Below are 17607 nucleotides of genomic sequence, written 5' to 3' on the forward strand. Positions count from 1 at the left end.
GAAGGGTTAGAGGTACATGAAGGGAGGGAGAAAGGAGGTACAAGGTGGCAACAGGACCTCAGAAGGAGAGAGAATCAAGAGTAGGAATGTGGCGAGGAAACCAGGGAGCAGCCATGGAGGGAACTGGTGCAGAACTGGGGGGACAGGGGAACTGGGGTCTGGAGGATGCCCCAGGCCTCTTGGCCAGGGCCTCCCTGCCCATCATGCCTGCATGGCCATTGCCTCTGGCCTCTTCTGCCCTTACCCTGCTCCTTGGAGCCCTCACTTCCCTTTTCCTCTGGTATTGCTACCGTCTGGGCTCCCAAGACATGCAGGCCCTGGGGGCTGGAAGTCGGACTGGGGCTGTTGGTGGCAGGTCTGGAGGATGCACTGAAGTGGGCAGGCCAAGTGCAGGCCACTCTGGAGAGTCCGGAGAAGGACCCAGGACAGAAGGCCTAATGAGCCGTCGCCTTCGGGCCTATGCCAGGCGCTACTCTTGGGCAGGGATGGGTAGGGTGAGGCGGGCGGCTCAGGGTGGCTCCAGCCCTGGGGGAGGGCCAGGGGTCCTGGGCATCCAGCGCCCAGGCCTGCTTTTCCTGCCAGACCTGCCCTCTGCCCCCTTCGTGCCCCGGGAGGCCCAGAGGCATGATGTGGAGCTCCTGGAGAGCAGCTTCCCTGCTATCCTGCGGGACTTTGGGGCTGTGAGCTGGGACTTCTCAGGGACAACTCCTCCGCCTCGGGGCTGGTCCCCACCCCTGGCCCCTGGGTGCTACCAGTTCCTGCTATACCAAGCAGGCTGCTGCCAACCCAGCAACTGTCGCCGGTGCCCGGGGGCCTATCGGGCACTGAGGGGGCTGCGAAGCTTTATGAGTGCCAACACCTTTGGCAATGCTGGCTTCTCCATCCTCCTGCCCGGCGCCCGGCTCGAGGGCCGCTGTGGGCCCACCAATGCCCGCGTCAGATGTCATCTGGGTAAGTGGATTTTGCTTACAGACCACCTCCTTTCCTCCACGATTTCCCCTCCACTCTCTCCTCTTCCATCATGACTTTCTACACTCTGATTCTGATCGTGCCTTTCTTCTCAGAAATCTTCCATGACTCCCTATTGCCCACAGCAGCATTTCCTGAGCTTCAGTGATCAGAAAGCCATCTTCACAAGGTTCCCACAGTCATTTACCACCTGTCCTGTTTCTTCATATTGACTCCCCCTCATGTTTTGTTTTACTTATTAGAAGGCATCTTTATAGAACAATGATGGTCAGTATTACTTGCCCTAAATAGAAGTTATTTGTAAGACAAGTTTAAACTTAAAAAAAAGCTTGAAAACTTCTAGCAAAATATTCTAGTCTGAGACTGAAGCCTACATTCTCCTCCTTTAAAAAGGAGCAATGTTGGGAATTCCCCGGCAGTCTAGTGGTTGTAAATGTTGCTAAATTGTGTCCGACTCTTTTGCGACCTTGTGGACTACAGCCTGCCAGGCTCTTCTGTCAATGGGATTTCCCAGCAAGAATACTGGAGTGTGTTGCCGTTTCCTTCTCCAGGGAATCTTTCTGACCCAGGGGTAGAACCAGCATCTTCTGCATTGGCAGGCAGAATCTTTACCACTGAGCCACCAGGGACTTTGTGTTTTCACTACTGAGGGCCTGGGTTCGATCTCTGGTCAAGGAATTAAGATCCCACAAGCCACATAGTGCAGTCCAAAATAAAAAAATAAAAAGCAGCAATGTTAGTAGGGGTGTTAAAGTTATGGTAGCATCAAACTGAGATTTTCTTTTTAATGTTTTAAAGGTTGAAAGAAAATGGGGAGAAAAAAACCAATCCCTCATTTTCTGATTGATAAGTTATTTAATGCTTATAACCTTGTTTTGCCTATAGTCATCTCCTGTGGTACCAGCTGAATGTGTTCTATACTTTAAAGCACACTGGCTTTGAAGAGCCTGGATCAAGTTCAGCTCTTTTCTCTCCTCTTCTCCCACCTGTTCCCTTCTTTCCCTTCCCTTCCACCATGCCCTAAATTATGAAAGCCTTCTGGCTGGTCCTGGCAGATGCCACATGCATGCTCTTAACCTAGGATGTCTTTCCCCCTTTATCACCTCCTGGAAAACTCCTAATTAGCCTTCACAATTCACACTTTCAAATGTCACACCTCCTCTGGGATGTCTTCTAATCCCCATTATTTGAGTTGGTGCCTCAGTTTTTTGCACCCCATTGTGTGGTCCTCGGCAGGATGGAGCCCTTTGCTAGATACTTTTGGGGGAGAGAGGACCTAACACAGAGAGGGTCCTTGAGTTAAACTGACAGAAAACCAAGAAGGGAGGTTGGTTCCTTTAGAAACCCTTCCCTTTTCTCTGAAACAGATTTGTGCTTTGCGCTGTTTCCCGTCTCCCAGCATTTCCTCTCATCTACTACTGTACTGTAATTTTACACGGGTCACCTTTCAGAGAGCTAGGGAACACCATTTGTTGTTGTGTTGTCCAGTCGCTAAGTTGTGTCCGACTCTTTGCGACCCCACGGACTGCAGCCTGCCAGGCTCCCCTGTCTTTCACTGTCTCCCAGAGTTTGCTCAAATTCATGTCCATTGAGCCAATGATGCTATTTAACCATCTCGTCCTCCACTACCCGCTTCTCCTTTTGCCTTTAATCTTTCCCAGCATCAGGGTCTTTTCCAGTGAGTCAGCTCTTTGCATCAGGTGGTCATAAAACCATAGAACCCGGCATGCAAGATTCTCAGATTCTGCTTTTTGACTCAAGGGGGTGGGCCTCTTCAACAGAGGCAGGAATTTGGAGGTCTGCATCTCTTTTTACAGGCCTGAAGATTCCCCCTGGTTGTGAGCTGGTGGTCGGGGGCGAGCCCCAGTGCTGGGCTGAGGGACACTGTCTTCTGGTGGATGACTCCTTCCTACACACAGTGGCTCATAATGGTAATGGGGCTCCCATTCTGCCAGGAGGGATGAGGGACTGAAGAGTGAAGGAGATTAGACTATAGAGGCTGAAGAATTGGATCCAGCTGGCTTCCTGTCTTACACCACTATTTCCCAGTTGCACGACCTTGAACAAGTCACATGATTTCTCCAATCACCTGGAAAACAGGGCAACCCCCTTTTTGTCAGGTGACTGTAAGGATTAAATAAGCTAATGGAGGTGCACAGCCAAGTGGTTTGTGGTACCAGACCCTCGACCTGACCACCTGGGTTCCTGTCCTCCCTCTGGCACTTACTAGCAGTGTGACCTCAGGCAAGTTCCTTAACCTCTTTGTGCCTCAGTTACTTTGTATAAAATGGGAATGCTTATGGTACTATCTCCTAGTTTGTTTTGATGATTAAGAGCTAATACTCATAAGGGATTAGAACAGTGTCTGGCACTTACTTGCATAGTGTCTGCCTTTCTGAGTATTTGGTAAGTGCTCTGGCCTGTAAGTACTTAATGTCCGCTGCTTTGCTGTCTCCACCCCCACGTGCCCTAGGCTCTCCTGAAGATGGGCCTCGAGTGGTCTTCATCGTGGACCTCTGGCATCCCAATGTGGCTGGGGCTGAACGCCAGGCCCTCGACTTTGTCTTCGCACCAGACCCTTGAAGGAAGACGCTCCTTTCAGACATCCGGGCTGGAGAGAGGCTGCGCTCAGGGATGGCTTGAGTGGTAGCCAGGACCGCTTCTCCACTGCAGGGGGTGGCGTGAAGCTGAGGGTGGGAACTGGCCAGCGAACACTGAAATACAGATTTTAAATCCTCTCCTGACTACTTTCTTCCCAGCTGCCAGCCCAGGGAAAGGGTGGGGGCAAGGGTCTGTGTCTTCTCCCATCCAAGTGTCTCCCTAAACAAGCCATCTCCCTGGGAGCCAGCACCAGACTCTCAACTCGACTTTATTCCAATAATTTAATAGAAAATTAAAATAATAAATAATATGAAACAAATTGGGAAGATGCTGAGCTGGTGAAGGCCCAGGTCAGCCCAGTATTAAGGAAGCAGGGAGGGTGGCGGGGAGGAGGAGGGAGCAAACAACCCTGCACAACGGTGAGGAGGCGGCTCAGAACGCGGTGGGTGTTATTATGGGCTGGCTTGACACTTTGGCGTGTGTGATGTACTAAAACAAGAGAAAGGGAATTCTAAATCCTTCTAAACCAGCTGGTTGGGGGAGAGGGCAGGACAAGGATGGGAATGAAGGAACGAACGTAGGCCTTCTGAAGGCCTCTGAGGGGAGGGGCTGGAATGTACCGTGTGGTTGGCAATGAGGTGGGAATGGATGGAAAAGGGCCAAAGTGAACTGTACCATGTGATAAAGGGATGGAAGGGAGACCCACGACTTGGCCAGCAAAGCCGGGGAAAAGATCTGGGAAGGGGAGGAGGAAAAGAGAGAGGGACTTGGGTCCCAGGGGCTAGAGGAAAATTCAGGGCAAAACTCAGTCCTTGAAGACAATCTGTTGGCCATGAGGACGCTCATCGTGGGTGATGTGGCGCCGGACGTGGATCCTGCGGACACGGTGCTCTCGGTTCTCCTCGTCCTCCCCTCGGCTGGCCCCGCCACCTCCAGCGGCACCCCCTGTGGCCTCCAGGAGGGCTGGGTCTGGACCTCGGGGAGTCTCGTAGATCAGGATGTTCAGGGTCTCCTCAAAGATCCGGGCCTCTGGGAATTCCACCTGCAAAAGGCCAGCCAACCCCCAGCTCCCTCCTTCTGGCCGGACTACACAGCCATCCCCTCCCCCAGGCTGCTCCTGCATTGGCAGGCCTCCTAGCCTCTGCAGTCGCCTAGCCTCCACAGTCACAGGTTCCTTGAGCTTGGACTGTCCTCTTTGCAATGTCTTTACTCAGCAAAGTCATGTTTATGCTGTGAGGTCCAGGTCTGAAGTCAGGCAGAGTTATTTGCTTTGTTCTTTGTTGCTAGGTTTCTTGTTTTTTTTCCCATTTGACAAAGATTTACTGAGTGACTGCACAGTACCAGGCATTATTCTAGGCACAGAGGAATATAGCAGTGAATAAAACAGGCAAATTTCCTGTCCACAGGAAGTTTACATTCTAGGATGAGGACTCAGACATACATGTAATAAGATATAAAGTGTCAGATGATGATAAATGTTATGGAAAAGTTATAGCAGGAAAAGGGAAGGAATGCTACAACTTTAAAGACAGAGCTCAGAGAAGGCCTCACTGAGGTGACATTTGACCAACAGCCAAAGGAAGGGAGGGAAGGGACCAGACGGAGAACTAGAGAAAGATCAGTCTGAGAAGAGAACAGCAAGTGTAAGAATTTTGGGTCAGGAGCGTGCTTAGTGTATCTTTAGATCAGCAGCAAGGCCAAAGCAATGAGGCAGAGTGAAGGAGAGCAGAAACGGATGAAGAGGTGGTTAAGGGTTCCCTTTGTGTGACTTGGAGGGATATAAACAACAAAACTTTAATGAGCTGCATTCTCATTACTGGTTTATCTTCCTTTCTTCCCAGCTACAGAGGAAGCTACTTGGAAATTGGGTTATTCATTCATTCATGCATTCAACAAATGTTTCCTAGCTTGTGTAGTGTGATAAAAGCCTGGCTAGTGCTAGAGAGATAGGGGGAAAAAGATACAGCTCTGCTCTCAAGAAGCTAATCCCTTGCTGCTGAAGTAAACACCCTCCACAGTCCCATCCCCAGCAGACTACAATCAACGCTGTGTTTAGCTGCGAGTGGGGTAGGACCAACTTTTCTGGGGTGGTTGTCTTGAAAATTCATGAGCTAAGTTGTCCCAAAGAAAATGGTGCTTGGCTTAGGTCTTAAAGATTAAGCACAAGTTCACTAAAAGCAGACAGGAATGAGGAAATATAATCCTAAGAGGGAATGGTGTGTGCAAAGGCAGCGAGGTACGAAATAGCACTGGGTACTTAGAGACTTCCAAGATCTCCTGTGTATCTGAGGCACACCCTTCTTGTCAAGGTCAGAGGGACCAGGGTGATAAAATCTTCAGGGACAGATGTCATGACAGAGAGCTTGTTCTTGACTTAGAATCTCATTTACCTTGGTTTCAAGCCTCTTGCAGTGCTTAGAAAGTCTCTGATGATGGTTGCCATGGTAATAACTCAAGGCCTACGATCTCAGTGTGTTCCAAACACTTGAAGTTTTAAGAACCTACTCTGGGTCACTAGATCCTTCTGAGAGTCTAATGACAGGTACGGTCCTTCCACACAGAAAAATGCACACACAAAACCCCAAACCACATATTCTTATAGTCTTGAAACTCAACTGGCCTATATTAAGAATCCCATTCTAATCCAACACCCTTCTTTCACAGGTAGAGAAGCAGAGACCCACAGAAAGTTAAGATGACTTGCTCAAGGTTACAGAGCTAAGACCCCCAAAACTTGAAACTCCAGTTCCTGACTTCCACTGATGGAATTCCCAGGCCTGACTGGATGAGCTGCCTCTGTCCAGGGTGCTGATCCTGCCCACCGCCACAGCCCTCCCTGACCAGGCCCCGAACCCCATCTGACCTTGGTCTGCTTCTTCTCCGTGGCATAGACAATGGAGGTGCAGCACACCTCGGCGATTTTGCGGCCCTGCCCGTAGAAAGACCAGCAGCAGATCTCGTCCCCCAGAACATCCTTGAGGAAAAGCAGCCGCCCGTGGAAGCGCAGGGCCAGTTTGTCAAACAGCTCGATGTTCTTAAGTAGGTTGTCGTCTGAAGTGCTGAGGACCATGGGGGCCAGGAGGCCTCAGCATGACGGGCTTCATTCCCTCTGTTCTGCAACCCACCTCCCTTACCCCAGCTTTAGGGGCCCTGAGACCCAGCACTCTAGTCCTGCCTAGGAGGTTGGTGCCCAGCAGGCCTTGGAAAGGAAGCAGCATTTGTTCAGCAAGTTCCAGCACAGCAGAGGGATCTACCCGTGCAGGTTCCAGAGGCAAGTGGCCTCACCAGACATCCTCGCTCCACCCGCTTTTAACTGACTCTGAGCAAATTACTTCACCTCTTGCTGCCTCAACTGCCTCATCTGTAAAATGGAGATCACAACAGTAACTACTTCCAACGACTGTGAGGTTCATGTGAGTAAATACACGTAAAGCGCTTAGAGCCATGCCTCTTATAAAGCAAGTACTCCTCATTGGGACCCCAGTTTACTAATAAAACTGAAGCTCAAAAAAAATACCCCAAATCCCTGAAGCTCGCAAGTGAAAATGACCTCTCCAAAGTCCCCAGGGGGTAAGTGGCAAAGCTGGAATCTGCATCCAGGCAGGATTCTTTCCACACCCTCTGTGTGGCCATAACCCTCCCCATGAGTTATGCTGGAGCCCAGGGTTCTACCCACTGCACTTCCCCACCTCCGAGGGGGTCACCTGGTGTAGGAGTACTTGTTGTTACTGCGGTTGTGCAGGAGCTTCACCACGGGCTGTTGGGGGAAAGAGGGTGGAGAAGGGTGGGGGTCAGGCTGCCGGGACAGGCGCCCAGCCTCCACCCTATAGGGCTCGGGGCCTCACCTTGGAGGTGCTGACCAGGAGCTGCTGCTCCTCCCGGGGAGATGTCACCGTGGGGATGAGGCACAGCGGGGACACGTTCTCCCTTTTTTGCTGGAGAAGAAGCGGAAGGTGATTAACCGCACAACCAAAGGTCACTCGCTCCCCTGCCTAAGAGCCTTCCAACACTGCTTGTCGCCTCTGGGAAGAAAATCCAGACTCCTCTCTGATCTTGGCTCTGCCACTCTCCCCTGCCTGCCAGGCTGAGCCCTACCTGTTCCTTTCTGCATCCAGCTTGTGCCCCTGGGCCCTTTGCTGCTGCCATTGCCAGCAACGGCCAGCACTCAGTTGTCTGCATGGCTGGCCCCTTCATGCCATTCAGATGTCAATGCAATTAGTGCCCCGAGGAGGGCACCCATCCTCCTCCCTAGGCTCCCTGGCTAAGTAGCCACCTCTACTTCTTCCTTTTCACACTCTCCATTCACTTTCTTCAAGGCACTCAGGTCCTCACATTTTCTCATTTTTTGGGTATATTTGCTCATAGTCTCTTTCTAGAGAATAAGTACCTAGTACACAGTAGATGCTCAATAAATATCTGGTGAATGAATGAAATGGGCTGGATGGGAGGTTGGAAGGAGAATTAGAGCCAGACACAGAGGTTTCCTTCCTCTTCTCTGCCTTTGAGAATCCTCATGCCAAAACCCCTCTCACCTCCCCCAATCTAAAAACTAGATGTGCAATTCTAATACAAATTCCAGAATTTTTTCTTTTTAGAAACACCTAAGACTTTTACTAAAATTAACATGGAAGAACAATTTTACTATCACTTAGGTCAATTTTTAAGAAGAGTCAAGAAAGGAGATTGACCCTCCCAGATATTAAAATACCTTACAAAGCCACAATAATGAAAACAGTGTAGGTCTTGTGTGGAAACAAACAAAAACAATACAATACAATAGAGAACTTGGAAACAGACTGAGATGTCTATATATACATAAAATGACAACTAATATTTATAGAGAGAACCTCACAAATCAGTGAGGGCAAGTGTGTATTAGTTATTGCTGTGTAACAAATTGCTCCAAAACCAAACAGCTTAAATCAACAACAAATACTTATCCATTTCTGTGGGTCAGGAATTCAAGAATGGCTTAGCTGAATGCTTTTGGCACGGGGTCTCTCATGAGGTTACAGTCAAGTCAGCTGCGGTTGCAGTAATCTGAGGCTGTCTTCGTCTGGAGGATTTGTTTTTGAAAAAGCTTATTCATATGGCTGGCAAGTTCATGCTGCCTATTGGCAGGAAATATTTGATCCCTGTTATTTGGACCTCTGTGATGGTTTACTTGAGTGTCCTCACAATATGGCTGCTGGCTTCTCCAGAGCAAATAATCCAAGAGAGAGCAAAGTAGAGGGCTTTTTAAAAAAAAAATATTTATTTATTTGGCTGCATTGGTTTTAGTTGCAGCATGTGGGATCTTTCATTCTGGCACACAGGCTCAGAGGCTGTGGCACTTGGGTTCAGTAGTTGCCCCGCAGCATGGGGGATCTTAGTTCCCTAACCAGGGATTGAACCTGTGTTCCCTGCATTCCAAGGGGGATTCTTAACCACTGGGCCACCAGAGAAGTCCCCTCACAGTCTTTTATGATCTAGTTTTGTTAGCCCTATTCAATGTGGAAGGGAACAACACAAGGGAATGAATGCTAGGGAATAAGAATCACTGAGGATTGCCTTGGAGGATGACTCCACAATCAATCTTTTGGCCCCCATTGATTCAAATCCCTCCCATATGCAAAACATACTCACAACCTCTTCCTCAGTTCAGTTCAGTTCAGTCGCTCAGTCGTGTCCGACTCTCCGCGACCCCATGAATCACAGCACGCCAGGCCTCCCTGTCCATCACCAACTCCCAGCGTTCACTCAAACTCATGTCCACAGAGTTGGTGATGCCATCCAGCCATCTCATTCTCTGTCATCCCCTTCTCCTCCTGCCCCCAACCTTTCCCAGCATCAGAGTCTTTTCCAGTAAATCAACTCGTCGCATGAGGTGGCCAAAGTATTGCAGTTTCAGCTTTAGCATCAGTCCCTCCAATGAACACCCAGGATTGATCTCCTTTAGAATGGACTGGTTGGATCTCCTTGCAGTATAAGGGACTCTCAAGAGTCTTCTCCAACACCACAGTTCAAAAGCATCCCCTAAAGTCCCATTCCATTACAGCGCTAATGCACAGAAGCTGGTGATTCTTCTCTATGGCTCTTGGCTCTGACCTGAGTCACCCTTCCTTTTCCATGAAAGACAATCCATGTTTGCAGCTCCACAGTTTGTTAATTTTTTTTTTTTTAACTTTTTCTTGTATATTGGAGTATAGGCAATTAACAATGTTATGATCATTTCAGTGCAGCTCTATAGTTTCTTTAGCCTGCTTTTTGCCTGTATAACTTTTGGAGGTCCAAAGGTTTCTTTTCCTCTTGTATTGTCTCTGTCCCTTTAAGTCTAAGCTGGCAGTGTTTCTGCCAATATAATTCCCTTAAAAACATAATGGGTGTCTTGTGACTCATTGAATAAGACCCTGATGCTGGGGAAGATTGAAGGCAGGAGAAGAAGGGGACAACAGAGGATGAGATGACCAGATGGGATCACCAACTCGACGGATATGAGTTTGAGCAAGCTCCTGCAGTTGGTGGACAGGGAAGCCTGGCGTGCTGCAGTCCATGGGGTCACAAAGAGTCGGACACGACTGAGCAATTGAACTGAACTGTGAGTCTGGAGTTCAGTTCATTAGACAAAAAACACACCCACACAACTTTGTGAGATGAGCTCTTCTCTACTTTGAGCTTATGCTGAGACTGCTACCTGACGATAGCTTTAAGCTTCTCAGAAGAGCTATCATTTGACTGAATGATTCTGAGGCATCTTCTTGGATATTCTGAGGTCTTAACAAAGGATTTTACAATCGCATCCTCAGCTTCATCTTTAGACCATATCATACTGAGAATGCCCTGTATTTTTTCTTTGCCTGGAAGCCATTTGTTAATTTTAACATCAGTTGTTATTTGAAAGGCTTGGAATGTTCAAGTGCCAACCTCCCCCCACCCCCCAAATTACTGGCTCCTTTGTGTTCAATTCTTCTTCCTTCTGCTTACCCTCTCTTCTTTTGTTTTAGTATAAGCAACAAGAAACCTGTGGCCCCTAACATTCTGTCTGGAAATTTCTTTGCTAGATCACCCAGTTCAATAGGTATGTTTTCTACTTTCTATTAATACATTACTATCAGAGACAATGTTGCTACTTCTGCCACTAGGTAACAAGGATCCCCTTACCACCACTTTCCAGGAAACATACTCCACACTTCAGCCTCCTCAAAGGTCATTAGACTTCTATGAATACTCTAAAGATTTTTAGGCTTTTCTTAATACTCTTCTCAAAGTCCTTCCAACTTCTGCCCACTCTGCAGTTCTAAAGCCACTCCCACATTTTGACAGAACTGCATTCCAGATACCACAATCTGTTATCTGTTCTGTTCAGCTCAGTTCAGTTCAGTCACTCAGTCGTGTCCGACTCTCCGCGACTCCATGAATCACAGCACGCCAGGCCTCCCTGTCCATCACCAACTCCCGGAGTTCACTCAAACTCATGTCCACAGAGTTGGTGATGCCATCCAGCCATCTCATTCTCTGTCATCCCCTTCTCCCGCCCCCAACCTTTCCCAGCATCAGAGTCTTTTCCAGTGAGTCAACTCATCGCATGAGGTGGCCAAAGTATTGCAGTTTCAGCTTTAGCATCAGTCCTTCCAATGAACACCCAGGATTGATCTCCTTTAGAATGGACTGGTTGGATCTCCTTGCAGTACAAGGGACTCTCAAGAGTCTTCTCCAACACCACAGTTCAAAAGCATCAATTCTTCCGCAATCAGCTTTCTTCACTGTTACTAGGTAACAAATTAGTACAAACTTAGCAGCTTAAAACAATAAACATTTATTATCTCACACAGTTTCTGTGGGTCGGGAACTTGAGCTTGGCTTAGTTAGGTGGTCCTGGCCCAGGGTCTCTTGTAAAGTTTGAGTCCATTGTTGACCAGGGTTGTAGTTATCTAAAGACTTGAATAGACCTAGAGGATCCAATTCTGGGATAGTTCACCCATTTGGCTGAGAGTTTGTGCTGGCCATGAGCAGGAGGCTTCAGTTCCTCACCAAGTGGACGTCTCCCTAGGGCTGCTTGAGTATTCTCACAAGGCATCTGGCTTCCCCGCAGTGAGTGATCCGAGAGAGGCAGAAGCTGCTATGTCTCTTATGACCTAGCTTTAGAAGTCACACACTATCCCCTCTGCAATCTCCTACTGGTTACATAGGTCAGCCCTATCCAGTGAGGGAAGGGACCGAACAAGAACCTGAATAAAAGCAAGCGGCAAAAAAAAAATTGCTGGTGGCTCTCTCAGACACTGGCTACCACAGATTGTGTAGTAGATGGCACTGTCCCCTCCATGGAGGACAAAAAAGTTAAATCCCTTCATAATTCACATTACAACAGTGAATTCCATATACAAAAGATAAAGCTATAAAGCTAAAAAATACAGAATAAACTTAAACAAGGAAAGGATCTTGTGGGGGGAGAAAAGAGGAATTTGAATATATTAAATTCAAGTCTCTCCAGTTGACAATGAAAAGCATGATTTATACATAATTCCATGTAATGTTGAAGGAATAACAATTATTCTACAACACTAATGAAATTACTGATTCTGGTGAGAATTAACAATTGTGTGGTTGATAGACAACTGCCATTCATAAAGTACCTGAATTACTTTATAGTTGGCAACAAAGGAATGGAACTACAATGAAGGATCAAACCATTACTACCTAAATCAAGTGGCCAATTCTGAGCATCAATAATGATGGGTCATTCTAACAATACTATAGGTCTTGATATAACACAATATGAAATATGCAACATTACTTAAAATGCTTTCTAATCAAAAATTTTCATATCAAGCCTTTGGATCTACCATCTAGTTTAGACAAACTCAGGATAGGATCAGGGTTAACAAACCAAATCAGGCAAATGTAGAAAGTAGGTCATTGTGCAGGACAACTGGTGGTCAGTATTATGAGAAAAAAAGAACTGCTTTGGGTTGGAAAAATAACATAATAACCAGATGTAATGCAAGCATCTAGACTGGACTGGTTTAGATGTGAACCAGCTATGACAGACGTTCCTGGAACAAATGGAGAAATTTGTACATGCCCTTGATGTTAGATAAAATTTCACTGACATGGAAAGATGGCAATTATTAACAAACAAACAAAGCAGATTACAAAGCAGCACATACACCATAATCACATTTTGACAAACACACTCACAGAGGAAAAGACCCGGAAGAGTATTTGGTGCTTTTATTTTTTTGATAATCTGTGTTTTCTAAATTTCTACAATACTTATATACAGTTTAAAAATAATAAATGGTTATGAAAAATTAACAATTTCTGTTCGACAACAGATGTCACAGATAGATGACATTCTAAGTGAAATGACTGGCAACATCTAAAACTGACTAGAAATTATTATCTGAAACAGACTTTCTTAACTGGGGTTCCTTATTGAATATCAAAACCCAGTAAATAATCTGAGTAACTATTTTCTCAACTCTTCTGAAAATATCAGATAAATGGTACCATTCTATATGCACAGGAGAAGTTAATTTATTATGTAAAATATATGGCCTAGAATAATAGGGCCTAATTCTCTCTAGGAACTAAACTATGTAAGAATCTTCAGCAAAGCAAAGCAACAAGAAAAAGGAAATTCAATAGAAAATTTGGTAAAGAATATGACTTGGCAACTCACCAAAGAGGAAACCAAAAATGCTAGTGAGTATATGAAAAGATGCTTAATCTACTTAGTAATCAGAAGCATGCATATTAAAATTAGATCACTCTATACCAATCAGATGAGCAAAATTAGAATGCTGGGTAATGCCATGAGTTGTTGAACATATGCAGAAATGGGATTCCTTATGCACTGCTCATCAACAATATAAAGTGCTACAGCCATTTGGGAGAGTAATCAGATGAAACTTGCTGAAATTCATCTGTATGTGTCCTGTGGCCCAGCAATTCCAATCCCAGCTACAATCATGTGAAACATTGGTCTGGGACCCACGAGGGCACAGGTACAAAGATGCTCATTGTGGCATCATTTGTGGGGGCAGGAAGCAGGAGGCAATCTAGGTCTCCAACCTTAGGGAAATGTATAAACAAAATATTACGAATGCACATCAGATTCCTCTGCAGCAGTTAGAAGCAAAGAACCAAATGTATATACAGCGGCATGAACGAACTTGGAAAAAGTGCTGAATTAAGAAACAGAACACACAATCCATAGCTCAAAGCCATTTATGGAAATTTAAAATGCTTATGTATACAAAGCAACACTTTATAGTTTTTCAAGGGTACAAACATAATCCAAGCAAACATATTAAAGCATTAGAACTGGAAGGGTATCTATGAGGACAAGGGAAGTGGGCAGGGGATCGGGAATGAAGGAAAAATTAAAAGTGAAAAGATCTGCAGAGACTAAAGATCTTTAAGTGCACACTGAAAAGTATGATGAACTCAATACTCTGTACCTAATTCTCAAAAACAAAGCCCCAAACCTCCAAACAAACACATATTCTAGCTGAGTGGGTTGGGGATGGGAACAGCCTTGAGAAAACTTTGAAAGACGGCAGCTGGAGCACAGAAGAAAAAGTACTGTACTTGGGAGTCAGATAAACTGGGGTTGACTTGGAGCTCTGGTGCTTAAACGGTTCTTTGACCCTGGATGTATCCCCAGCTTCCCTCATGTTTCTTTTTATGTCAAACAAGGAGGTAACAGACCCTAACCACAGTGGATATGAGATAACATTAGATACATGTAAAGCTACCAAACAGGAATGCACTTCCAAAATCATCTAGTTTAATGTTTTTTCAACTGCAAGTTGTAACCCATAATGGGCCATGAAGTAAATTTAATGGGTCCCAAACAGCATTAGAAAGAAAGAAAACATAATATATCGGAGTGTATTTCACTAAAAGTATCATTTTATAGAACTTTTACTTCAGTTATATTAAGTGAGTGAAAGTCGCTCAGTCGTGTCCGACTCTTTGTGACCCCATGGACTATATACTCCATGGAATTCTCCAGGCCAGAATATTGGAGTGGGTAGCCTTTCCCTTCTCCAGGGGATCTTCCCAACCCAGGGATTCAACCCAGGTCTCCTGCATTGCAGGCGGATTCTTTACCAGCTGAGCCACCTGGGAAGCCCTTGGTTATATAAAGATAAATATAAAAAATGCATTTTTCTCTATGAGATGCAGTTAAAAACACAGCTACTGCCCAAAGGAATTTTATATTTTTGGATTTCAAGGACCTATAAGTATTCCCCAAGACAACAGAAAATTGTTCACAGTTGCCACTTTTTAATATATAAAGGGCATCAAAAAAGAAACTCTTATAAGCTATTAATATTATATCATAAAAAAAGGACACTTTTAACATTGTAAAAATAGAACAGAATAAAAGGCTTTCTGTGAAACTCACTATATCGCACATATTTTTCTCATTTCCCTATCTTCTGGAACATGAGAACAGAATGCCAGAGGTAGGAACTGACTCACTCAAGGTCACTCAGTCAGCAGTGGGGGAGGTGACATTAACCCATATCTCCTGGCTGTCCTTTCCAACCTTTTTTCCTCAGAATTCTAAGAGATCCGCAGAAGAGAAGCCCAGCAGATGGGGCTCTGGAACCCCCAACCCTGTTTTATCAGGAGGGGCTACTTCTACAGTATTTCATTGCTAGAAAAAAAAGTTACTTAAAGCCATGGAAGTGATGGAATGCTGCCTCCCAGGTTAGGACCAGATCATGGAGGTCATTATACTACAATTTAAATTTAGACTTTTTTTTTTTAACTTAGTAGGACAAGGGCATTACTAGGGATTGCTGAGCAAAGGAGAGAATAAATTGGGATTGTGTTTAAGGATCATTATTCAGGTGGCAGTGTAACAGTTGGACTGGCTGGGTAGAAACAGCAAGAAGCAGAGAAAGAAGTCATTCAACCAACGCAGCAGTCTTGGCATGAGGTGGTGGTGGGATAGCAGAAATGCAGAGGACCCCTGAAATCGCTGGGGTCACGGCCAGTCAGAGTCAGGCCAGAGGCAACATTCCAGTCACTGGGCCATATTTCCTTTTGTTTTTCTTTAATATCTTAATAGCTAACGGCTTGGGCAGCTCTCCCAGGGACATAGGCATCACGGTGGGACTCAGGAGGTGGGAAAGGGATGCTCACCTGCAGTGCCAGTTGGCAGTCCTCAATCAGTCCCTGCACTAGGTAGTAGTGGGCTTCGCCCAACAGCTCCCCCAGTTCTCTGGTGCTCTCAGGCAGTGGCACAGACCCGTCCCGCAGGTAGTTGAGGATTGTACCAAAATGGCGGCCGCTCCGGTCAATCAGCACCCAACCTGGTGGGGTGGGGAGAGGCAGGAAAAAGGATGGCTTTGTTGAAGGCCACAGAACTACTATATTTACGAAAAAAGGATTCCAAAGCCACAAATCTGAATACCAATCTGTCTCAGGCCTCTGCCATATCCAAGAAAATCCATTTAAAACATCTCCAGTGACTTCTCCCATGGATGGGCCTTTGATTTATTTATTTTTTAAACACATCCAGCCACAGAAAATTAATCCCCTCCCAAGTCTGGTCTACACCGAGAAATTTTTCATCGTGAGAAAGTACCTACAGATAACCTTATCAATAAACCCCTAACCTCTTGTGCTAACTTTGACCACCCTATTAAGAATGTCTACCCCACCCACCAGTTCACTACTTCATAAACTTCAAAGAACTTATTACTATCTGAAATCACATGCTTTGCTCTCGTTTTTGTATGTCTGTTTATTCTCCCCCTACCCGCCCCCCCCCACACTAACTGGCATTTTACAAATACTTATTTAATAAAAAAATTACTCACCTTCAGGCATATGAAGGCTGAGCGATACCTCCCCAATTTTTATTTGCCGGCTTTGATAATTCTTAACCCCTTCTGAATCATCTCCCCCTCCCCCCATCAAACTTTAAAGTTCCACTTGGGCATATGGGGGACGGAGCAGAATGCAACACTTCCAGAGGGTAAGGTTCACCTGGTGAGGAGAACTGTCCACTCTCCATTCTGGCGTCCCTGGCAAAGCAAAAGCAGCCCCCTCCTTCTACAGTCTGTATAGATAGATTCCTAGAGTGTACAGGGACCTGCGTTAGGGGAACAGAGACAGGCAAAATCCTCTAACACTCCGGGATGGCTGTTGGCAGCGCTGAGGAAAAAAGCGGAACAAAAGACTCGGCAAGTGGAAGAAACTGATGAAAAGTTGCCTGGAAGGATGCTGTTGCCAGCATGGCGGGTTCCCAAGTCTTTTGAGCTGAGGGGTGAAGAGTGGGAGTGTCGGTGGGACGCAGTAATGAACATTCTCAGCTGACATGTTTAATCACTTACCACTGCGCTTGGCAGAGTAGCTGGAGGGGCGGGGGGTGGCGAGAGGTCCATGAATGTTGGTTACTACTGCTGGGGGTAAAGACCGGGGGAGGAGGGAGATAATGAATGAGAAAGGGGATATGAGGTGGGATGTGGGCGCCGGAGGAGGTGAGAACGAGCTGACTGGACGGTAGTAGAGAAGGGGCATGAGGAGACGGGGAGACGACAGACTAGGGGAAAGGGAGGCGGGATCTGGAGGATGCAGGAGAGTAAGCAAGGGCGGCCCGCGTACCTCCGGCGTCAGTGAGCACCTCTGCGCGGCCGCTGAACATGGCCTTGAGCCTGGTGTCCTGTCCGGTGAGGGTGCGCAGCGTGGTGTAGTGCAACGAACCGCCCACGTTCAGCTTCACGTACTTGCTGTTCGTGGTCAGCGGCTTGAGACCGTAGGCGGCGGGGCCAGGCTCGAGACCCGAGGGCTTAGCGACCTCCAGGGACGGCGCCTCGGCCGCCGCCGGGCCCGAGGCCTCGGCGGACATGCCTGGTGGTGGCGGCGGGCAGCGACCCTAGGTTCTCTTCGCGCTCCCTGGCCGCTCCAGAGACTCCGAGACCTGAGCCCTCGGACCGAACCGCTGGCCCGCACGCCCCTACCCCGGCGCTACTCGGCGACACTGGCCTTATGTCCCATCGCGCCGGTACCTCCCGGAAGCCGGGCACCTGCGCA

General features: G+C 46.9%; 2 protein-coding genes across 2 annotated transcripts; one reads left to right on the forward strand and one right to left on the reverse strand.

The window, feature by feature from the left end:
- Positions 1–86: 86 nt before the first annotated feature.
- Positions 87–3552, forward strand: ASPHD1 (aspartate beta-hydroxylase domain containing 1). Its single transcript, XM_055408819.2, has 3 exons — positions 87–951; positions 2787–2900; positions 3443–3552. The coding sequence occupies exons 1-3, from the start codon at positions 87–89 to the stop codon at positions 3550–3552; spliced, it is 1089 nt and encodes a 362-aa protein (XP_055264794.2).
- Positions 3553–3832: 280 nt separating this feature from the next.
- Positions 3833–17607, reverse strand: KCTD13 (potassium channel tetramerization domain containing 13). The gene is made up of 6 exons (XM_055409823.2): positions 17179–17607; positions 15712–15881; positions 7416–7505; positions 7275–7327; positions 6434–6629; positions 3833–4612 (listed from the first exon to the last, which is right to left on the reverse strand). Exons 1-6 carry the CDS (start codon positions 17420–17422, stop codon positions 4376–4378), a joined length of 990 nt encoding a protein of 329 aa, XP_055265798.1. The 5' UTR covers positions 17423–17607; the 3' UTR covers positions 3833–4375.

This window comes from Moschus berezovskii, chromosome 27 (genome assembly GCF_049115385.1).
Source record: "Moschus berezovskii isolate FMDL1 chromosome 27, NW_MosBer_1.0, whole genome shotgun sequence".
In the NCBI taxonomy this organism is placed as follows: domain Eukaryota; kingdom Metazoa; phylum Chordata; class Mammalia; order Artiodactyla; family Moschidae; genus Moschus; species Moschus berezovskii.

Bases quoted from the DNA above. Each gene is read 5' to 3' on its own strand.
- ASPHD1 (XM_055408819.2), top strand. From the start codon at position 87: ATGTGGCGAGGAAACCAGGGAGCAGCCATGGAGGGAACTGGTGCAGAA. The intron at 952-2,786 runs GTAAGTGGATTT...CTCTTTTTACAG, and splicing joins CCGCGTCAGATGTCATCTGG to GCCTGAAGATTCCCCCTGGT. The intron at 2,901-3,442 runs GTAATGGGGCTC...CACGTGCCCTAG, and splicing joins ACACACAGTGGCTCATAATG to GCTCTCCTGAAGATGGGCCT.
- KCTD13 (XM_055409823.2), bottom strand. From the start codon at position 17,422: ATGTCCGCCGAGGCCTCGGGCCCGGCGGCGGCCGAGGCGCCGTCCCTG. The intron at 7,506-15,711 runs GTGAGCATCCCT...CTTCTTCTCCAG, and splicing joins ACTGCCAACTGGCACTGCAG to CAAAAAAGGGAGAACGTGTC. The intron at 6,630-7,274 runs GTGACCCCCTCG...CATGGTCCTCAG, and splicing joins AACAAGTACTCCTACACCAG to CACTTCAGACGACAACCTAC.